The sequence below is a fragment of the Monodon monoceros genome, unplaced genomic scaffold, assembly GCF_005190385.1.
Source record: "Monodon monoceros isolate NGI ecotype Baffin Bay Population unplaced genomic scaffold, NGI_Narwhal_1 Super_Scaffold_17, whole genome shotgun sequence".
Taxonomy (NCBI): domain Eukaryota; kingdom Metazoa; phylum Chordata; class Mammalia; order Artiodactyla; family Monodontidae; genus Monodon; species Monodon monoceros.
Window position 1 is genome coordinate 21273373 of NW_021703773.1, and position 24390 is coordinate 21297762.

Sequence of the window (24390 nt, forward strand, 5' to 3'; positions counted from 1 at the left end):
TTTGGGCAAGGAGGCAAAAATAGTCTCGAATAATTCATCAACGATATATAAGCACTCTGAAGCATTTGGGTAGATCAGTGCATCACACTTATCTGAATGGCCAGTGCTCTAGGGTAGATGACCCTCAAGATGGGGTTGCTAATAATGATTTCTGTAACAGCTCAGAGCAGTAGTTCATCATTAAGCACAATCATTGTAATGATATGCTTACTGACTTTAGGACAGGTGTGGTATGGCTATAAAGTAATGAAACTAGATTAATTCTACATTATTTGAAAACATCTGCTTTAAAGTGAAAAATCATGGAAATGTGCAATTAATTGACTACCTGTGTTTCAGGCCTATATGACAGAAGTTTAATTTGTTTTAAAATAAGCAGATAAAGGTCACAAATTATGGTTCTTTATCTATGTGCCTATGTGTGTTTTGTGTGTATTCAGCTGTAAGGTGTTTGAACTAAATGCTCTTACTAATGTTTTATCTTATTTGCATGCATTATACAATCTCCACAATGCTCAGTGCTATGTTGTGGACAGACAGGCATGCTTAATAGTTAGCTCCACCTCTCTAACTGAGCTGATTCAATTCAATGAGAATATGTATCTATTGAATATCTACTATCCTATTAGCACCAGGTTGCATGTTATACAGAAAAATATGTTTAAAAAGCATATATATGACCGTCTTCAACAAGAATCTTGAAATACCACTGGGGATATGAAAATACTCAAATATAAAGCAATCAAAACAATAAATTATTAAGGAATCAAAAAGAGGCCTATAACGTGCTAAATGAAACATGAGTAGGAAGAAGCCGGGGGGTTAACACCACTTTCTGATGCTTTGCCAGGTATTTGATTCTTCCAGAATAGATTGCTTCATGACATATATAAATCCAAACAATTGTCCTCCTTATGTTAGTCACCTTGCCCTGGAAACCTTGATCCGCTACAGGATTCCCTGATTAAGTCTGAGAACCGATCACTTTCCTCTTGTCAAAGAATGTTCTTTTAAAATCCTACACCCAGAGCAGTGTGATTTAAGTCACGACATTAGAGCAGATTCACCCTCCACGTTTACTTTATACTGGCTCCTCTGATATCTTTGGACATCACTGTTGGCAGAGCAATGTGCCCACTGGTCGGCTGCTTCCATTCTCCTAATCACCTCCTGTGCCCTCTGACATATAAAGAGAGTGATTTTCAGAGTAAAGAAGATAGTGAAGACACTGAAAAAAAAAGTCCCATGCCCTTCTCGACATCAGTTAGTAAATAAATACTGGACAGCTGCTTACTGTCATTTGAATGGAAGCCATTATTGTCATCTAAAGGAGTGATGTTTACAGGGGACCGTGTGCTTTAACAGGATGTCTTTGCTTTCTCAGAGCCAGATAACGCTGAATGGAAACTCTGGAGGCACTGTGAGTCCACTGAGTTACTATCAAAGGCCGTTTTCCCCTTCTGCCTACTCGCTACCAGGCTCACTCAATTCAAGCATTATCATGCAGCATGGCCGGTCACTTGGTAAGTCATCTGATAATCATGATTTCCATGTCAATTTCAATATAACAGGTACAAACCAAACGAGAAAAATATAAAGCATCCAAGTAATTTTTGGAAAAGGAAGCAGAAACATTCAATACTCCACTATTTAATGAGCCTCTCCTAGGGGAGGAATTAAAGGCAGAGGATTTAACACTGGAGAAAATGGGGACCCGGCTATTCCAAGACAATGACTGCATCTATATCTGAGTCTGGAGAAGGCTATTAGATATTTGGGGTGATGGGGCAGAAAGAAAAAGATGGCCAGTTGGGGAGAGGAGTGTGCACATATACCAGGAGAACATTCATGTAGTGAATTTCCATGGGTGGCAAATACCATCCATGTTCGAGACAGCCCTTTCTTTTGTGGAAAAGCTTTCATTGTAGAAAATTCTTTTAATATATATAAAGAAGAACTATTTAACAGTTAAAACAGTTTAACAAGGGGATAGGCTGCCTCCCAAAGTAGTAAACTACTATTCAAACTGAGACCAGAAGACCACCAGTCAGGGATGTGAGTTCCTTTAAATAATGATGCAGAATTTTATAGAAAGATAGTTCTTAATCCTTTGGGAATTAAGAACTAAATGAAGGACAGAGCTCTCCTCCCCCACAGAAAAATGAACATTAGAACATACGTATAAATTTTTAAACATATGATTTCATGGCGCTTATGAACTCTTTAAAGCTTCCTGGAAAAGAAGCTGTGCTATATAATGTTAGAAATATTTTTATGCAGCAAAATATATTAGGACAATTTAGAAAATAATGTAATAAATATTTCTTAGTTTTTGAAAATGCAAAAAAACCCAACCAAACAAACATTGAAAAACAGACCAAATCGAACCATCATCTGAATTCAAGCTGAGAAACGTTCCATGTTGAGCAACTAGAAAGATTGCAGGGCAGCAAGAAACAGGGAAGACGGCGGAGGACCATGTGACCACAACATACCTCTCAGAAAAGCAGGAGACCGATCCTCCGGCCACCACCAACCAGCAGAGAGAAAGAAACTAGAACACAGGGCTTTAACTCCCATGTCCTCGTTGACAGCAGACAGCGCCTTCTCCTCCCGGACACTGTGTATGGAAAGAAGATGAGGTTATTAGTTTACCCAGGAACACCCAGCCTATGGATTGTGGAATTCAACTTCTATGGCCAACAAAACCTCTCTAAGACTTACATGTAGCCATGAGACTCAAAGAAATATCTAAATATACTTGCACCTTCTCTAAGGCTGCTCCTGGGATCATCTGTGAATCTGATAATGATGTCCCTTTATAGTATAAGAGAGTAGAACGTCTTTGTGCCCAAATACTGCCCTTATATAATCAGTCCCTGGTGTAGTATTATAATAGGAGTCCATTATGTCTAGATTCTTTATGGAGCTATGCATGATTACACATCTATAGTAAAACTCTACAAATTATCCTAGCCATAATATTTTTCCAAATAATTATTAGCAAAGTTGGACTCTGTCCCCTTTGTCTGTCTTAATGAACACAGTTTTGTCCCTCCCACCCCAACAAACAAAATATATAAATACTTAAGTATGGACAGACTTTTATACTAGAACATATCAATGGGTGGATTTTACATATAAACTATACTACAGAGAAAGAAATTCTGTAGATAAATACTGAACAAATTCCAATTGGCCAGTGCTGAGATAGGTCCTGAGGAATATATACAAATCTATTCTGCCCTAGAGGAACTTTATAAAGTTGAGGACAAAGCTGCAAAAATGAGAGTTAGTGGACCATATAAGAGCATAATAAAATAAAAGGCTAACTTGTAAGCTGTAAGTTCATAGAATCTTATGACCCACATATGAAGAGAGTTAACACTGTTTGTTTAGGCTAGGCCTTTGCAAATACTCAGTGCTCAAAAAGTGTTTGATAGAAATACTAGCATCACGGTTGCCCACTCAAATCCTTTCTGTAATTAAATGGAAAATCAGAGTCAAATATCACTTTGCATCTTAATTCAGAGTTGCTTGGAAAAGATACTACGTTTACATACAATGGCATGTAAAGCAGTTGTATCCCTAGCCTTATTCATTCTTCATCAGAAATGGATTGAAAATGCTTTTCTGTTGCAAACTAAAACACAGTCATAGTAACAGCAGTTACAAATATTATAATGGATATTAGTCTACAAAGGTCTTATCTCTACTTATCCTTATAATGATGAGTTAAATTTTTTAAAAATCTTATGAAATTTTGTATAAATTTGCTACAAAAACACAGTCATATCTTTTTAGATGTCTATATCTATATTTATATCTATACCTATACGTAATCAATGACTGCTGCCCTGACATAAGGACTTTTCCATATGCACATAAAAAGAGACCTGACTAACAGATCTGACAAACCATGGCCAAGAGTCATTCTTGGTCAGCAAAATTTTGAAATTTATTGTAGAAAAACAGGAGGTCATATTATCAATTGTACTAAATACATGATAATGTAGATTTTCATAAATACCTGTAAACTCTAAGTGGAATATAGAGTACACCTATGTCCTCTCTGTTTCTTATGAAAGTATACCAAAAATTAACGAAGATGGCATGAAGAGCATGATACATCTCAGTCACAATGTATGCTTAGGGCAATTTTCACATCCAAGGGGTGAGAAGTCATGGTTTTTGCTACTTTAAAGTAAAAGCGAAGCTACTTTACTTTAGTGGCCATCATGGAGTCTTAAATAAACGTTAATATTAATAGCTTATGATCATTTCTCTACCCATAAGCCTTCACATCCAAGTATATGTTTGGATGTGAAGATTTCCTTATGTGATTTTTGTTTTCACTTTATTTTTATAAAATCACTGTCATAGACTCAATAGTCATATTTTTCATCCTAAAAGTACACTTTAGTACTTTAAGATAATGGTAGTCAGCAGTTTCACCAAAATAATAGTAATGTAAATGATGAGCTAAAGGAAATTACTAAACTTGTCTCAGCTTCTGCCCCCTCATTTATAAAATGGATCCCTCACCCAAGATTACTAGAAGGATAAAATGAAGTAATGCGGGCTTCCCTGGTGGCGCAGTGGTTGAGAGTCTGCCTGCCGATGCAGGGGACACGGGTTCGTGCCCTGGTCTGGGAGGATCCCACATGCCGCGGAGCGGCTGGGCCCGTGAGCCATGGCCGCTGAGCCTGCGCGTCCGGAGCCTGTGCTCCGCAACGGGAGAGGCCACAACAGTGAGAGGTCCGCGTACAGCAAAAAAAAAAAAAAAAAAAAAAAGTAATGCATGTACAATGCTTTCTTAACACAGTGGCTGCCACGGGGCCGCATGGTCTTTCAACAAATATTATTCTTCCCCTTCCCCTCAACACTGAATGATGATGATCTTGTTGTTAGAGGTCTATTCAATATATACCTACATGTTAACAATGAGTGGCTCAAATTTAAGGTCAATGAGTTAAAAGATATAGTGATGGAAATACACTTTATATTTATTTATAAATATATTATAATATAGTATTATATATTTACATATAACTATGTAATTATACGTAATTACATGTAATTAAATATATTATATTATGGTAGGTATGAGGCTCCATTAATTTGATTCCTCGTGCATCAAGTATATTTCACCAAATTTTCTCCACAGATTCCTCAGAGACATACCCCCAGCATGCACAGTCTCTGGACGGCAGCATGGGCAGCTCGATACCACTGTACAGATCCTCAGAGGAGGAGAAGAGAGTGACAGTCATCAAAGCACCGCACTACCCGGGGATCGGGCCGGTGGATGAATCCGGAATCCCCACGGCAATTAGAACGGTAGGAAATGCCAGCGCGCCTTGCTCCGGGGCTGTGCACAGGCTCCACAAAGGATGGTTTGTCAATGGCTTTGTGCATTCCTATGCTCTTATATAATGAGGATTGCCCTCCGTGCCATCTGAGTTCTCATGAATATTATGCTGTGTGTGGCAGAGAAAGGGAACTGTCGATTGAAGATAATGACCCAATCTGTTTTTCCATTCCAATTAAAAATCACGAAAAAAAATCACGAAAATTGTGATTCTGTTAAACGATAAAAGTAGGCTTTGTCTGGTTTTACCTTTTCCACGGAGTGTTGGGGCAATAGAAAGAGAAAAAGAAGGAAGAAGAAAATGTGAATTCTTTGGCTGCACTGAATTCCCATGTGCATTGCGAATAAACCGGTGATTTGTTTCTTGAGATGGATGTGTTACCACCAGGAGACTGGGAGCCGTGAATTGGGTGTTGGGCAGCGAGATGATTGGAGGGAAGGGAGTTCATGTCGTGGAAAGGAAAAACTGTCTGAGGAAAATACACATCACGTTTTAGTGTCCCTCGTCAGCTGTGCCTGCTGAGAGCTCTCCGGGGCGATAAGTGAAAGTGTTTGGGTTTTTTTTTTTTAAGTCTTTAACCTCTGCCAGAACATTGCTCGGTGTTTCAGGGCAGCCCCTTCTGGCAAAGTTCAGCAGCAGCAGAGGCTGAGCTTGGGCAGGCAGCTGCTTGCTGATCCAGTCCACTTGGAGAGGAGGTCTGTGCTGGCCTGCGCGAAGGAATACTGGGGGCGCCAGGATGAGAGCGGCAGCACCTCTGCAGGTGAAACTGGGGGGTGGTGAGAGAAGGGAGCGCCGACTGCATACACTCGGTCTGCAACACCCACGTATGCGGCTGGGCTGGTGCCGAAAGCTACTGGCCTGGAAGGCAAACCTGGGGGGCCAAAGACAAGGGTGGAGAGAGGAAAAGAACCGGCAAGAGATCAGAAAAAGAGATCAGGGACGATTGGAATCGCTCAGAGAGAACGAAAGACAAAGACTGAGGGTCTCTTGTCTCCTTGGATTTGCATTCATCATATGGGGATCCTGTGTTCGGAGAGGAGAGTTGAAACTTGATTATTCCAAGCATCTGTATTAGAATTGGAAGCCAGAAAGTAAATCTGTAGAGCAGTTGCTGGGGCTTTAGACTCATTAGATTCTGGGGATGTTGAATGTGACTAATTATAAAGTCCTAAAAATCTCTGTTGGAACCAATGATTGTCATATTTAAGTGACAGGAAGAGTTCAGGGATTGTGACTAACATTCTTAATCTTATGGTGGCTGCATGTTTCCGGTGGTGGCACTCTGTTGTTTGTTTCTCTTTTAAGATTTCTGACTCAAAATGGTTTAATTTGAATTTCTTTTCCTAATAACGTAGGGATACAGTGTCAGACAGGTATAGTGTCACTAGTTTTGTTTAACTGACCCTTGAGAAATTAGGAGATCCCTGATTCTGTGCAGTTTTAGATTGTCTGATTTTTATCTGAGACCTCTAGGTATGTATTTAAGTCAATATATGATAGACACAAATGGACATGCAAAGCTGGAACTGTCTTTATCCATAAGATATGATTTTCTTAAATAGCAAGACCTTGCTTTTTACGTTTTAAAAGGAAAAAACTGAGATGTTATAGATGGTTAGTGAAAAATCAAGAAATATTAAAAATTTATATATTTTTAATCTACTGCCAAATCAAAAGCATGTTTAGATATGCATAAACAAATGCAGATACTAGACATTCAATGCAAGTTCCCCCTCTATAAAATAGAAAATAAAAATATAAGCAACTCAGAAGTTCCTTATAAGGAACCAGCATTTTTATGTACAGCTGTGCTCTTATGTAGACTGTTCAAAGTTTGCAGAGAAGGTACAGGTCTGAAGAGTCATTCACATTTCTTATCTGTCAGCCCCACAGAGCACATCCCCAAGTATAGCTGTGTTTATAAATGTGTAGTCTCGCCATGTCTGAGCCACGGCAGGCCAAGAATCTCCAAGGCTGTTTTTCTTTCTCATCCGCATAGAAAGTAATGATTATCAGATTTACATTGCTTCACAGGGGCTTTCTGCTCAGTGTACACACCAAAGGCAGTACTGTCCCAGTGTATCATCTCAGGGTCTCATTTTAGACAACCAGCATAGACCAAGGAAACAGAATTTCAAAAAGTAACATGGAAACTCTAAAAAGCCAAGAATTAACCAAATGTACCTTTGAGCTATCTGAAGAAAGGGAAGCAGCTCCCAGACTGCCCTCTCTCATGCGACCTGGGACGTCTATGTTAGCCTTCTACTGCCATCCTTAAAAACAACAACAACAAAAACCGCTAGGGTTCAGATCCCACGAGACTGTGTAATTAAGGTGAGTAGTTAAGTGAAATGTAAGATTCTTTCCTTCTAGTTCAAATATAACACCGTTTGAGTCTTTTCCAAGCTGGAAAGGGGCAAAAATAGAATAATGTATACTGGTGTACATTCTTATTGCTTGGAAATATTAAACAGTAATGAAAGGAACCAAGATTTGAATCTAGGTTGATCTGACATTAATCTCAGCTTTCCACTGCAGCCTACTGTTTATATTATGTCAAAAGCGGGGTGGATAAGGAGCTTCTGCTTTTAAGGAACTTACAGTTTAGTACAGCAAATGCTGCCAACATTTTATTATCACGTTAAAGAAATTTTGAAACAATATCTATATTTTGTGACTTGCTCTAGGACACTAGATTGTTTACTATACCCAGTATTTTAGTAACTTAGACTAGTAAATACCAAATTTTTATTTCTCTAATTCTAAGCTGATGATCAGAATACAATTCGAGTCCAAAATATTCCCTAGTTAATTTTTAAAATAATGTCTTGAACACTATACTCACTAACAAGTTATTATGGATAATGATAATTATCACCAAAACTGTAGAAAATATGTGTCTTTTCCCTTTTTGGAAATCTCTGCACGATAAATCAATGTAGAGTTCTGATGTTTTGTAAACTACAGGAGTGTAAAATTTCAGGTTTATTCAGCCAAGTTATAGAAAACAACCAAATAGTGATTTACTAGTAGTTACTGCCCATGCAAAATCATTTTGAAGAACAAATACAGAAGTAAACTTCCTGAAATTTGAGTAGACTTCCGTTTACCTAATCTCAATGTTTGCCATAACAACCTACATGGTGGCATTTCTAAAAGGGACTTTAAATGCTTAGAGGACTTCTTTTAGAAAGGGACATAGAGTTTTAGTATTCCCATTTACCAGTTTCACATTCCTCTTTGCCAAGCAACTTGGGCATTTCCTGGCATCTCTGTGCTCACCATATAAAGCTAGCAGATGGCACAACAGAGATCCCGCCAGATATGTGCCCTCCAGCAAGTGAAGGAAAAACTCCTGTCTGTCAGGATGCATTGCCATATACAGAGATACAACTCACTTATTCAGCTTCCTCGTTGCCATTGGTTGTGTCCAGGTATGGCTGGGAAACATTTTTACACAAAGTTATGTCTTTTTTTTTATTGCTAAAGACTGCAAAGGAATTAAAGCTTAATGAAAAACAAATCCATCTTTTATGAAAATAAGTGTCCCTTAAAGATACATGTTCATCTACTTTGTTTAGCCCAGCAAATAACAGCCACCATTTGAGTATAAAGTCCACCAGTGATCCACTCAATATTTCCATTGTAGAAAGAGCCTAGAATGAGTGAAGAAGTGATTCCCAACAAAGTCAATTAGCCCTTGATGTTACTCTGTATTTGTGGTGATTACCAGAATCATATATTCTTAGAGATCAAAATAAGTCTAGATATAGCACAAAACCCTCAATTTCCAGATGGAAAACACGATGACCACATTGGAAAGAAAAATCAGGATATAAAATCTACACCAAAGCTCAGTCTAACAAATACAAGAATATTTTTGTGGCCTTCCTAACAGAATATTTTCTATGAAGAGAACTGCCTCGAAAAATCTGTATATTTAGTCACTATATACAGAATGGTCAAGTTTCTTACCAGAATAACCCTGGAAGAGTTAAAATCAAGACACTCCAAGCAAAATCTTGAATTATGATTATAAAGGCATATGTCCACTTTCACAGGTATACGATTAGGTAGACTTCCATCCAATAACCTGGATTCATTCATTGTTTTATTCTGTAAATATCTGAGGTTTCCTACTGTTATGATTTATTGAGCATTTCTTATATTCTAGGCATTGTTCTAGGTCTTTTTGTATACACTGTCTCTTTCAATTTCCATAACAATTCTACGATGTGGATATAATTATTTCATCTTAGAGAAGAGAAAACTGAGGCCCTAAAAGGTTACCTCACTTGCTCAAATTCTTATTGCTTGGAAGTATTAAACAGTAATGAAAGGAACCAAGATTTGAATCTAGGTTGATCTGACATTAATCTCAGCTTTCCACTGCAGCCTACTGTTTATATTATGTCAAAAGCGGGGTGGATAAGGAGCTTCTGCTTTTAAGGAACTTACAGTTTAGTACAGCAAATGCTGCCAACATTTTATTATCACGTTAAAGAAATCTTGAAACAATATCTATATTTTGTGACTTGCTCTAGGACACTAGATTGTTTACTATAGCCAGTATTTTAGTAACTTAGACTAGTAAATACCAAAATTTTAGTTCTCTAATTCTAAGCCGATGATCAGAATACAATTTGAGTCCATAATATTCCCTAGTTAATTTTTAAAATAATGTCTTGACCAGTATACTAACAAGTTATTATGGATAATGATAATTATCACCAAAAGGAGCGAAGCAAACAATTATAACACTATAACTTTTATTCAGTTAATTTTATATAAATAAGCTTGCACAAATATCAACTACCTAGGGCTGGGCACAGCTGTGACCTGGAAGAAATAAAACCATAGCGTGTAACATTCCAACTCAGCCTCCACTCAAACAAAGGGTAATGTATTTACAAATGGCATGTATCCCTGGATAAATTACTGATATGTCATCATGACACAGTAAAGAGTCAGAACAGAAATCTTCTATTTAAAAAGATATAATATACAAAGAGGAATAATGTTTATTTGGAACCAGTTTTGTAACTGTTGGACATTTTCTTTTACAGACAGTTGACAGGCCAAAGGACTGGTACAAGACCATGTTTAAGCAAATCCACATGGTGCACAAGCCGGGTATGTAGTTCTGTTTTCTGATCAGGTCCTTGTGGGCTGAAGGATGTACACTCTTTTGTGTAGTTTTGGTTCACACAAACTGTCAAGACCCCAGCAAACTTCATGGCCCTTCCTTCTTTTCAACACTCCTCCTTATTCTTAGAGCACCCCTCAACTCCCAGACACCCGCAATGCTGCTTCACCCCTGAGCCGCCAGGAAGCCTCTTCATCCTTCCCTATCCACAGTATAAACTGCTGGCGTATTATCTGCTTAAACAGACACATTATTCCTCTGTCCAGGTGCATCTGCCCCATATCAAGACAGTGACTGTAGCTGGGTCTCACTGAGTTGACAAGGGATCTTTAAAGCACTTACTAAAGGAAATTCATGATCCAGGACAGGCAGAAAGGAGGAAGAGGGACTGATATCTGTATGCTGTGAAGTGGGCAGCAGAGCAAACCTGTTAACAGCCCAGAGAAGTCAATTTGCAAAGTCCCAGCAAAAAAAAAAAAAAAAAAAAAACAACAGAAAAATAAAAACCCTCATAATATTTGAAAATTTAAAAATGGTTTAATGAACTAGGCAAAATGTGTTGGTTTTATAACAAATCTGTTGTTTCTCTGAAGTTCTGCTATCTTGTTAGGATGTGGTGACCAATCTGTATTACCATAATATTTATGTTTCATTTTCTAGATGATGACACAGACATGTATAATACTCCTTATACATATAATGCAGGTAGGATGGGTTTCCTTGCTTGCCATGACTACACTGTGTCCTCCCATGCTTGGAAGAACTTCCCAGTCATTTTTTTTTTACCACTCTGAGTGCACGATTTCAGTCTCTACAATTAGGAAGATGCTTTTTTTCTTTTCTCAGCATGTATAACGAAAGATTTGATCTTTTCTCATGGAAATGAGAACTAATACTATTTTATCTCCTTCATCCCCACTGTTAGTTTATTCTCGGCTTCAGGAATGTTTAACCAAAGTGTGAAGGACAGCAGGAAAGAACATACTGTAACAGGGGGTACAAAATAAGATAAAGATCTCCTTTTATCAGTAGAGAGAATGATTACAATTGCGTAAGATCTTTCAGATACACTTCACCAAAAACAAGTCAAGCAAGGTATTTTGTGACCCTGTCCATGCTTTTGCTCCAAATGCAATCATTTATTGAAGGATTTTTAAACATCCCAGTTTGCTGGACCACTTTTCTGACTCAGAGTTGCCAGCGGTCATAATGGAACGACTTCAATTCCGGGCATTTCCACTTGAACTTGAGTGAGTTGGTATCTTGTGAAATGGTTGCAGGCTGGAGTGAGGGACCCCTGAAAAATGTTTCCATCATCGCTTTCTCCTAAATGTCACATCAGGGGACCCCACACAGGGCCGCCTGTCACTTCCCGGCCCCAGGCTCAGGACGATTGCACAGTGCCTGTTACTGCCTTCTGTAGAGCAGTCTCCGAGGCCCACGTCCCATTCAGCAGCTGCAGCCTCCCATCGAGGCCCCCTTGCCAGCCACACCCCCAAAAGGGATGAGGTTGTCCCCTCCACGAGGCCTGAAGGCCAGCACTCAGGCCTTTTCACTGTTGAAGATTCTGCTACTAGTGTCCGACGACAAGTAGAAGGAAAAAAACAAGCAGAACGGGCTCAGCAAGCTGCAAGAATCTGGTTTTCAGTCCTCGCTCTTCCAGACAGCAGCAGGTGGCCTGCTAAGATTCCCTCAACTTTTATTCCCGGTCTCAGGTTCTCCTAACTCCTCTCCTGTGTTTCGCTTGTTAAAATGCAAAATTCAACTGAGAAAATTTTAAAGATCTTCTTGGCTTTATTAAACGATTCATGAATCAGGCAGCATCCAATCTAGCAGACAGAAAGGAGCTCCGAGGAGCTGAACAAAACGAAAGGCTTTCAATAGGCAGAAGGGAGCAGGAACAGGAAAGTTAGACTAAGAAAAACAGCGGGTGGGTTACTGCAAGGTCACTTTCCCCGAGGGGAGGGCAGGGGGCTGTCAGGCAGAGTATCTAACTCCCGCTGGCCAGGCCATTCCTGATGGACGGCTTTAAGATTCCATTTCTGGCAGAGTCAGAACTAAGTTAACTAAGTTAAGTCTCGGTTTGGTGCTGTGGGGCTTAGCACGAGCAACTCCATTTTGGGTCTGCTGTTTCGTTCTGAACAAGCGCTCAAGTTGAAGTCTGACTGTAGCACTGAGGCAAAACAGAAGTGCAGACACTGTCTCATTTGTCATAGCCAATTTGCATGGACCTTCAGGAGGAGCAGATGAATGAAAATAGACTTAGCTCAAAAGATTGAGGTGGCAGGAAATTCAGAATTTTTTTTTTCCACAATTTTTATAATTATTTTTCATATTGAAGTTTGCATCCATTAGAATTAGTCAACTGAACGGTAGTTACATTTAAACTTGCAGAGCCCTTTAGAGTTTTACCATTTAATCGGCAGACAAAGCAACTCTGATTAGTCTCTTCCCCTCCTACTAACCTTACATCGCGCTGTTCTATGCCTTGCACTTTCTGCTGCTTTTTTTCCTCTGCCATCTCCGCTGCCCTCTTCCCCGGCCCACCCAGACCAATCCTTCAGGGCTCACTCTAGTGTCATCAGTTCTGTGATATATTCTCTGACCAATCACCATCTTCTAAAATCTTTAATGCCTCAAATATGTTTTCCTCATGCGGCCTTTATCATATGCTACCAATTATTTTCAGTCATAATTCTAATCACATCTCTTTTCCCCAGATGTGCTATAAGCTTATTGAGGGTTGATGTTTCCTTATGCCTTGCACCGCATGTATTTAACTTGCTCAATATTTTGTTTGATTGCAATTAACACGTCATTATCATATGCAAATCAGAGCTTTTAAAGTAATAGAAGATATTTGGAAACAGTTCTATTAAGTATTTTTAATCTTCTTCTAAAATCTTAACTACGATATTAGTTTACACTATCCACGAGAAAATTTGCTAAGTATCTGTAAGTTTGTTTCTAGTACCAGTTGGAATTATTACTAATTCCATAATAATTGATGAGGATTCACTGTAACCAATGCTCGTGCATGCAATCCATTAATGAATTAATAATGATTAATAAATTAATAATATTAATAAATCAAGAGCATACCATCCAATGCATGCATTGTGAATATGTTTACTGATAATAATCTTGGTAAAATCATGGGGTATTTTTGTGGGGTATAAATAATGTAATGCACTTTCAAAATGTTATTTGTTTCTGTTCTGTTTTTGTTTTGCTGTGTTGTGTTTCGTGATAGGCCTGTACAATTCACCCTACAGTGCTCAGTCACATCCTGCTGCCAAGACCCAGACCTACAGACCCCTCTCCAAAAGCCACTCCGACAACGGCACTGACGCCTTTAAGGATGCTTCCTCTCCTGTCCCTCCCCCGCACATTCCTCCTCCAGTCCCACCACTTCGACCAAGAGATCGGTCTTCAACAGAGAAGTAAGGCATTTTCCCCTGAAGTGTCCTGTATTTAGCTTAGGATAAAAATAAGCCCACAGGGCATTCAGCAGAAGAATCACTGCTTACCTTTCTGAGATAGTATATGTATAGTCTTATAAAGGTGCCATGTTCACCTCTTCTATCAAGAGTGTAGCGAACACTTTCACAATATTGGTTCATAATATCATGGTCACCTGAGTTAGACTTGAAGTAACTGAGCATCATCTCCACTCTTTGATCAATAAATGCATATGGGGCTTCCCTGGTGGCGCAGTGGTTGAGAGTCCGCCTGCCGATGCAGGGGACACATGTTCATGCCCCGGTCCAGGAAGATCCTACATGCCGCGGAGCGGCTGGGCCCGCGAGCCATGGCCGCTGAGCCTGCATGTCCAGAGCCTGTGCTCTGCGGCGGGAGAGGCCATAACAGTGAGAGGCCCGCATACCGCAAAAATAAATAAATAAATAAATAAAATAAAATAAAATAAATGCATATGAGACAAATAAATAGAAATAACTGACACTCCCTTTGGCATAGCAGGTCAGAGACTATGCAGTTAATTTTCAGTTTCCTCAGATTTGAAATGTTAGGACTATTAATGATTTAAAATTTCCCCTCTGATCACAAAAGTATCTTTTTAAAAACAGAAAAGGTTATTCATAAATCATAAGTAAGGCATTAGTTAATGTGTCTACCTGTGACTCATTTCCACACACTAATTTTAATTTCCCCACTGAAATATTTTTATAGAAACTATTCAAACAAAAATAAAAATTTATAAACACACTTCTATTGGGCCATTTATATTAGGATAATGACTAATAGTACCACTTATAGGTAACCTTCATTGAGACCTCACTATGAGCCACTAATCTAAGCACTTTTCCTGTATTATATTACTTAATTCTGAGAACAACCCAATGAGATATGTTCTATTTTAAACCCATTTTAGAGAGAGAGAGAAAAAATAAGCTGTGGCTTTGGAAATTAAAGTAAGTTGCTCAGCTCATGCAGCTACTATGTCCAAGCCAGGATTCACACTCAGCTCTAACTAAAGCCATAGCTCATGCTATACCAGCAATAATAAATAAGAATATAAGAATTATTCAGTATTAATATGGTTATTAAGCATCCATCTGTCATACCCATCCCAGAAATATTATATTCAACGCCCTGTTGTACCATTAAAAGTAACTGATCATATAGGGTATAAGATACCACAAAGATAGACATACATTATGTGTGAAGAGTTCTCATTTTAATGCCCGTCTCCTCATGATGATTATGTGTTTATAGGTGTTATGTCTTAAATTTGAGAAATAATTGTCTAGACACAAAATACTATCTCTGCCATAAAAAAGAACCAAAATGAACTCAGATTTAAATGTATTTTGTCCTATATGTCTAGTAAAAATAAATCTTTCATTGAGAAACACGATAATCCCTTAAAATTTTCTAGAATGTTTTCATATACATTGTCTTATGTGATGCTCAAAGTACATCTGCTGAATATTGCTCATCAATTTACTAGAAAGCCAGGACCTGCCTGCCCCTAATTCTCCTGTCTTGTAGAAACTTCTATTTCCAACATGCATGGAGTCAGAATTTCATCCCACTCTATGGGTCAGAACTGCCCCCACCATGGGACTTTCCTGGTGGTCCAGTGGCTAAGACTCTGAGCTCCCAATGCAGGGGGCCCGGGTTCAATCCCTGGTCGGGGAACTATTTCCGACATGCGCAGCTAAGAAGTTCACATGCCACAACTAAAGATCCCGCATGCTGCAACAAAGATCCCTCACAGGTAACAAAGATCCCGCATGCCACAACTAAGACCCGACGCAGCCAGATAAATTAAAATATATTTTTTTAAAAAAAGGAAAAAAACAAAAGAATTGCCTCCATCTACAGTCAGAAAATCCTTCTTCCTCAAATGTGATCCTCTCAAAGGAAGCCTTCTTCAGCCTCAGCTACCTAGAAAAGCTTTACTTTTGAAGTCCCTCTTTGCCTGCCTCTTGAAGGATATTAGTTCAGGAAAAAGAGCTGATTCAAGGGTCTCCTATGCGATGGAATAGATGCCAGCCTCTGGGTTTTCAAGGGTAAAGCCATGGAGGGTCTCCACTGCCATACAACTTGCTCTTATGGATGGCAACCGAAGTGATACTTTTGCACTTTTCATAGACAAACTATGATGCCACTTGCAAGATAAACAAGATCAAACATGACGTGTACATTACTCCTTGTCACTTCGGATCAAGGACGCCAGGTCACAGAGTGATGGGATAAACTCACATAACTTAATGGAGCATAACCGCTACTTCCTCTAAACACAAAAATACACAGCTGCCATTTGTGATCCCCAGAGTTCACCAGCAGCTAACTGGCTGCATTTCTATCAATACAAACCCCTCGTGTGAGTTATTGAGCCAGCAGGAGAATAGTCCTTGTATGAAAAGAAGTAGAGGAAAATATAATAGGAAATCAAAGAAATGGCTTTCTTTAAATCGTTTATGAAAAACAGAACACAAATGTGCTATTTTTTTGCATATTAACATTTTATCCTGAGACGCTTTAAAAAAAAGTCTATACTAAAATTAGCTTTGAAAACAGATAATCAGTGGTTTTATACAACAGTTTTAAGCACAGAGAATTACTTTCATATGTAATTTGTTGTTGATTTCTAGGCATGACTGGGACCCTCCAGACAGAAAAGTGGACACAAGGAAATTTCGTTCTGAGCCAAGGAGTATTTTTGAATATGAACCTGGGAAGTCATCCATTCTGCAGCATGAAAGACCAGTAAGCACTTGTCATTAAACAGAATGCCAGTTCTCTAGGTTTCCTGGGTTCCCAAATAAACCTGAATTTCATACCGTTTAGCAATTTTTGAATCACAAAGGTAATTTATTTATTTGGCATTATTTAGAAATCATGTTTATTTTGTATCATGATTTGTGTATCTTATCTCAGAATTAAAAATACAGTCTCTAATATATTGTCCCTACTCATCAAATATAGGACTCATTCTCATGTAACTATAAATATGCCTAATCATGATCCTGAGTTTAATTTTTAAAAAAAGGAAAAGAACAACTCTCAAATGCAACACTGAATTGCCAGTCTACATTGCTAATGAGAACAATCATTCATCCTCTCTGATACAAATGGACCAGGCAGTTCCATCCCTTGGTTTCCATTTTGGTTTCTTAATATTTCTTTGGCTTAAAGGGAAATTTTCCAAATGTCCTTTGTTATAACAAGTTGTTTTAATTGATTCTTATTAAATCTCCCTCAGGTTACCAAGCCTCAAGTTTCCTGACTGATTGTCAATCTAATGGATCAAGACTATATTTAACTTTGCAGTGTTTCTCCCAATTATATATTTTAATTACATGCAAAGGAAAAGACATAGAAAGTTGAAAATAACCACTTGCCTCCTCAAAGTACAATTGAACAAATAGGCTGTTCCTTGGCCCTCTTTTGCTTTGATTCCCCCAGTCCTTGCTTTCCCTCCTAGATCAATGCCTTCAGGATCTCTTTGAAATTCTATAATTCCTCTGCATCCCCTCTATCAAAACCTGGCTGCAATTCGCTCTTGTCTTTGTCTTAAAAGAATTTTAGGTGTCAGTGAACAGGAAAAAGAGAGTTTTCTTTGTTAGTGCCTTTAAGAGTATCCAAGAAACCACATTATTGTATATAACATAAGGCCAGCCCTGAAATTTGATTAGAAACTGTTGCTCACCACACCCAATATAAGTGTCCTTCATTTAGTTTTTGAAACACTGTATTTATGATTATGTTCTTGAGAAACATGTTCAAAAACCTTATAATCACATAATTTATACAGGATATTTTTCTAAGCCTTCTTTGCCTTTCTTCAGATAACTCATATCTTTTAGAGTAACAGGACTTTACCAGAAAAACTGAAAGAAAAAAAAGGAACACCACCGAACTGCAGGTTCCATTGCAAACATAAAACCCATTCACTAAGTTATATGACTGAATATCATGATCTTTGAAATTTCTAAGATGAGAAGTGGGTGAACCATGATATCACCATTGCATAAAGTTTAAAATAACAAAATAATCGTGCAAAATAATGAGTCAGATTTAAATGTAAATAACGAAACATTAATGATCATTCTAACAATGTCTGAGACTCTTAGGATGCTGGGGGATGTCACTGTCCTGGAATGCTTTTGTATCTGTGATGTCAGGAAACAGGATTGATTTTGGAAGCAGTCCCGTCAGGATATTTCTAGTATTTACTCATGCAGCAAAACCTGTGAAGCCCCACCTATGTGCCAGGCATCGTACTACGTGTGAGGGACACGGCAGTGAGCAAAACATAGTCTTTACCTCAAGGAACTTGGAGTCTATCATTTAATCAATATGCAGAGTAGCGCCACATTTGTGAGAAGTAGACCATCTCCTGTATGGTTAAAACGGAGACACACCAAATGAATTCGCCCCATCAAGAGCTTACTCACAGGCCCGTCATTGTGACTGAAATTTCCACTTTACTCATGTCTTTGGGTTAAAGCTTTGAAGGCTCCCGGTTTAAAAATAGCAATAATAATAACAGCAGCAATAGCAGTAGTTGTAGCTCCTTATTGAGCACTTACTTATGTGTCAGGCCTTATAATTAGTAATTTATGCCTTATATCACATAATGATCCCAACAACCCTATGAAGTAGATGTATGGAATTCCCGTTTTACAGATAGAGAGGCTGAGCACATATTAAGTAACCTTGCTCAGGTTCCCTTGGCTGGTGAGTGCTGGACCTGGAAGTTGAGCCCAGGCAGACTCATGCCTGGTGCACTTAATCACCACCATACTGCTGCACATCCAGGATTAGCTAAATTGAAAACACATTTAGCTGGTAGTCGTTATCACCTTAATTAGAGTATTTGATTATTTAATTATTTTGCAGTATAAGTTAGTTTATTTGTTCATTTATAATAAATTAGTGTACTGGATTTATTTTACCAGCAACCTGGGCCCTGAATAGTTAGGACAGAAGACCAGTATACTTAACTAGCTCTAAGAAGAATGGAAAGATCTGGAATGTGGGTATGGCTGAAGATTTGGGTACGGATGGGTCTCTGCTGCCACAGGAAAGGAGCAGTGGAAGGAACCTAGAAACTTGGAAGGAAATGAAAATGGATACCTTATGAAGAAATGGAAAGAACCAAAATGTTTATCCCTCCTAAACAATTTTGCTGAGGGCCAGCCTTACGCAAAATGATTTGAGCTAATCATCTTTATCATTTTGGCCAGGTTTTTATTATAAGACTCGACTATTATCTTTTTCTTTTCATCAACCCTGAATCCATTCCAGCTGCCTCTCTAAATCAGAAAAACAAAAACAAAGGGCTCAGGGCATGGTGCTGTTGCAGAGAGTGGCTGTATCTTGGTAGAGTTCACGTAAGATTTGAGAGTGTCTTGGACACACATAAGAGAGAGGATAGAGAGCAGGTTTGCTAAATGAGAGTGATGGAACAGCACACAGACAACATGTAAGGACTGCAAGATTTAGGCACCTTCATGTCTTTTTCCTCCAAGACAGTTTGTGAGAATTCCTTTGCTCTTTTCATCTTTAACGTCTGTAAATTATACACCGCCGCTGGGTTGACTGGTGCACTGGCTCTGTTGCTCTTTTGAATTCCGAGATGATGCCACCGTCTGCCCAGTTTTCCCAAGTGTCATCTTGGATTCCCCTCTCCCCAGCCATCTCGAAGTCCTGCCTCCCAGGAGACATGCCATGGCCACTCCTCTCTTCCGGTCCACAATTGTCCATTGCCTATATTAGAATGACACCCACTAACTCTTTTCTCTAATTCTCCAATCTAGTCTCCACACCACAGCCAGGGCAATCTTAGAAAACCTCCTGCTCAAAACTTTCTCCCAGCTCTCAAGTGTCCTTAGAGCAAAATCCAAGTTCCTTAATGTAATATACAAAAAACCTTGTGGTTTGGCCCCCATTTTGACCTCTCCGGCCTCAAGTATCTTCCTGCCCTTCCTGCTTCATTCACCATGTTCCAGCTCTACAGAGAGCTCTCAATCTTCCCCCCATGGACCTTTGCACAGGCTGTCTCTCTGCCAGGAATACTCTCTCCACCACCTCTTTCTTCCTGTGGAAAATCCCATCTTCCCCTTGGCCTGTCTCACTTCCCCCAGGGCACCATCCTGACTACTGGACACTACTGGGGCCAAGCTTCCCCTGCTGTGAGCCCCCCTACAGCACACTGCATTACCCCTCACCACCCTGAATTGTAATGGCCTGTTTACTTGTCTGTGTCCCTCACTAGACTTTAAGCTCCTTGAAGGCAGGGACCCCGACTGGTGCACCAGTCAAATCCCCAGCACCTAGCACAATGCCTGGCACATGGTAGGTGTTCAGTGAATATACACTGAATTAATAGTAAGGGAATGAGTATAGGTTTTACCCTTGCAGTTAGTGGGTAAAGTTGGTGGGACCTAATCCTTGTTCTGTTGCTTATCTATGAAGTCTGTACATTTCTAGTGACAAAAGGCACCATGGGTCTCCATCAGATCACACACGGGGGATTCCACACACTGCTATTAGTAACTGTGGTTCCCGAATTCCATGATTCCCTAGCATACAAAGGGGGTAGAGGAAGAGAAGTCCTCCTCCGACCCTGGCCAAAAGAATTCTCCTCTTCCTTAGAAATCAATGGACTATGCATTTATATTCTTTAACAGGAAAGTAAAAATGAAGAAAATTTTTTTTTTTTTTTTGCGGTATGTGGGCCTCTCACTGTCGTGGCCTCTCCCATTGCGGAGCACAGGCTCTGGACGCGCAGGCTCAGCGGCCATGGCTCACGGGCCCAGCTGCTCCGCGGCATGTGGGATCTTCCCAGACCAGGGCACGAACCCGTGTCCCCTGAATCGGCAGGCGGACTCCCAACCACTGCACCACCAGGGAAGCCCCTGAATACAATTTTTGAAGTGCCTAGATGCTCATTTGACTATAAATTTAGAAATGATGACTAAATGGGCCAAATGTTTGATCTAGAAAAATACTTTGCCATCACCAGGAATTTATCTTAAACTGATTTGAACCGCAATTTATTCCATGAGACAATCATGCAAACTCTCTCCTTGGATTATATTAATAAAAATTCTACAACCCATCTGGGTTGGATATGTTTATAGGTGAACCACATTAAAATAATATAAATTCAATTAAGCACTTATTTAGGACACCTTTATGCTTGAAAATAGAAAATAATGGGGAGATGTTATCTTCTTCTACAATGATTAAACCTGCACATAATGGTAAAAGTGAAAGAAAAAGCACTGAAAACACAGGGCAGAGTTGAAATGCAATTTAAGCCCTCAGTAAACTTAAGCTTCTTTAGCAGTGAAGACTGTCACTTAAAGCTTAAGCTATAAAAATTCTGAGACTTTCATCTGTTGGTTTGAACCATAAAAAAGTATCCCAACTAACAATGTGTAGAGCATTTACTGTGGTATCTCAATAGATATAAAACATAGCAGCCAATGTCATTAAAGCTTAAAAATCTAATGAGCATAAGTTATAAAGGGACCAAATGATGTTGGCAATTTTTCTGTTCAGAATAGCACATAGAAATCCCATGCCCACAATAAGAATTCTGAGAACAGTAGAATTTTTATAACCTGAAAAGCAACAAAATGCTTTTAAACTGTAGAAAACGAAACTTCAAAAATAGGTTACCTTTAAATAAGAATTGTGTGTGATTTATAATTTTAGGTTTTCTTACTTCCCCTTGAGCTCATGACCCCATGTTCATTGTTAAGCCCAGGTGTGCTGAGTTTTTCAAAATGAAAAGAGATCAAAAGAGGGTAGAAAGAGGGACAGCAGTATCTCTGCTCTTTTGTTGTCTTTTATGAGCATGATCATGCTTCCTAAATGAGTTTCTGAATGTTAACATTCATGTTGAACGACTAAAAAACTTTCAAGTCACTCATGGAAAGTGCTGATTTAGTGAGATCATTAGTATGTCTGTCTGTCTGTTGGCTGACCATCTGAATGTGTATCACTGACTTTTGTGAGGCCTCTGTGTACCTTAGAGTGACTCAAGATTGCTACATAATACATTTAATTGTTTCCTGACTAAAGGGATTCAAAAGGTCAACTACAGCATATAGAAAATTCTAGTTCTGCCACTTACCATTTCTTTACCATCGAGGCTCTGCTCAAGCATGTGCCTTTCATTAAGTTCCAAAGTTATGGATAATTACCAGTTATCCTTGCGGGGGTTTTCTCTTCTAACTTCTATTGGCATGAATTCTAGACAGTTGCCCATTGAGACGATAAATTGAAGTTTTAATCTACAAAATCATAATTCATGGGAAGTTGCCATTCCAAGGTAGGGTGCAGGATGGTAGATATTCTGCTCCCTTTTCCATAGTCTATCATAGAAATAGATTTCTATAAATCAGGATTTAGTATATTTGTTGTATCTATTTTTTAAGGTGGAAATCGAAGTGAAGTTGTAACCAAATATACTTATTTGTTTGGCCCTCTACATTTGCTGCCCTCTACTGTTCAAAATGTTTTTTAAACAAATGTCTCCTCTAAGAGAAGTTTCTATCTCCCCTTAGCAAAATAAAGTACTGTACATGAAAACAGAGATTATAAAATCAAGAATTAGTAATATTATTAAGGATATAACATTAGAAACAGTGAGATTTGAAGAAGCCAAAGATTAGTTTTCCTGTGGAAGCAGTCCTGGGTCTCTACAGACAGAACAAAATTACTGGAAAATTCTCTCTAGTGTCAACTACCTTAAATATCAGCTCCAGCCAAACTATTCCACAAAATACCTACATACTGCAGCTATAATCTAAATGATGATTGGAGAAAAACAGTATTTCAGTACTATCAGAATCTCAATTACCACTTTTGCACTATTGAACCAGAGATAAATTGAAACAAATTTTTTAATTAAACAGAAAATGGTAAATTAATTACCAGAATATTTTCTATCAATTTCACTGTTACTTCTGAAATGTAAAACCAAATATAATGTTGACTAAGTAAGAGAATATATCTCAAAATTTCTGCAACATTTCTCATAGTAATTATACGATGTTCCCCATAACATTATAAAATATAATAATATTTTAAAAGAAAGAATAGAACAATCTCAATACTGTGCTTGTCCAGACACAGGCTTTGTGACACCACCACAACTATTATCATAGTCTGTTTTTAATCCCCTAGTGCTTCACGGTAAACATGTCACAGGGTTGTTACATGGCCTTTATCATTATGGTCACCACATATTCTGGATACCATAGGCCCTTTCGCTCTTGTGTTACCATGTCTCAAACTTTTCTATCACTGCCTGTAACTACTATTATAATCTCATAAAATATTGAAATAAAAAGCACATCTCTAAAAAGACTTTGGATATAATTGATTATTAAATACAGACTGTGTGTTATTAACAAAATTATTGGGAATGCAACAGGCCAACAAAACACTCGGACAAGCTAATGTCAAATAATGGCTTTTGTTTGAATATGGCATATCTGAAAGCACCCAAGATCACAAGGTTGTAGAGCATTTCTTCTGGAGCTGAGATGTAGTTACTCCATGGAGGTCCTTGAGTTCTTTAGGAACTGGAAGGGAATGATACGGATCTGCTCTGAGGCCATGAGCACGTCATATAACTCCTGGAATATGTCCTCTCCTGGCCCAGGTGAATGGCTTTTAGAGAACTGGAGTTTTTTAATTTTTCCCCTGACTTAAAATATTACTGTCCAGTTGTTCCACGCTTAATTAGTGTCATGTAATAAATTCTCAAAGAAGTCATAACCCATATGTAGTACTTTAAGCATCCCTTTTTAATGTAAAATCAATGGCCTGAATGAATCTGGTCAGGCATGTATTATTTAAAAGATTAAGGGTATCACTGGGTAAAATAAATGCTCTGTCTTTTTTTCTATTATTAAAGCATATATATAATATGTATATATTTTCTCAACCTGCTTATATTAACAGTCCTAGGCTTTGTATCTTAAACATGACATTCAGAAACCAGTGGAGGGGTGTAAGTTAATTACAAAAAAAAAAAAAATTTTTTTTTTAAATTTTTCTCTAAAGTGTTAACCAAACCAGGGTGGGATTTTCTGCCTCTCTCTTCCCCAACCTTGACCGACCACAGTAATATGAAAAACTTAACTCCACCCAGGTCCATTTCTCTAGCTCAGGGTGGACCGGTAGAAGGTGATACTCGGGGTATCTCATAAAACGTGGCCTTTCTTCACTTTGTGAAGGTTTCTTGTCTTCACACCTTTTCAGTGATCTGGACCATTCCTAAATTATCTGAGACCCCGGGGACATTTCACCTTTCCTGAACGTTTCCTCCTGCCTTACCTAAGGCAGGACACAAAGTGCCGCTAGCTGGTGACCTCT

General features: G+C 38.7%; 1 protein-coding gene across 9 annotated transcripts in view; it reads left to right on the forward strand.

The window, feature by feature from the left end:
* SORBS2 (sorbin and SH3 domain containing 2) overlaps positions 1-24390 on the forward strand; it is a 320493-nt gene that overhangs the window by 248197 nt on the left and 47906 nt on the right. For 7 of the 9 annotated variants that reach the window (XM_029226673.1, XM_029226674.1, XM_029226672.1 and 4 more), the window contains 6 exons: positions 1385-1523; positions 5168-5340; positions 10439-10505; positions 11179-11223; positions 13772-13961; positions 16641-16755. In XM_029226673.1, the coding sequence (XP_029082506.1) occupies positions 1385-1523; positions 5168-5340; positions 10439-10505; positions 11179-11223; positions 13772-13961; positions 16641-16755 (729 nt within the window). Of the gene's footprint in view, positions 1-1384; positions 1524-5167; positions 5341-6108; positions 6133-10438; positions 10506-11178; positions 11224-13771; positions 13962-16640; positions 16756-24390 lie in introns of those variants that run through there. The other 2 variants (XM_029226679.1, XM_029226675.1) reach the window with 2 other exon arrangements.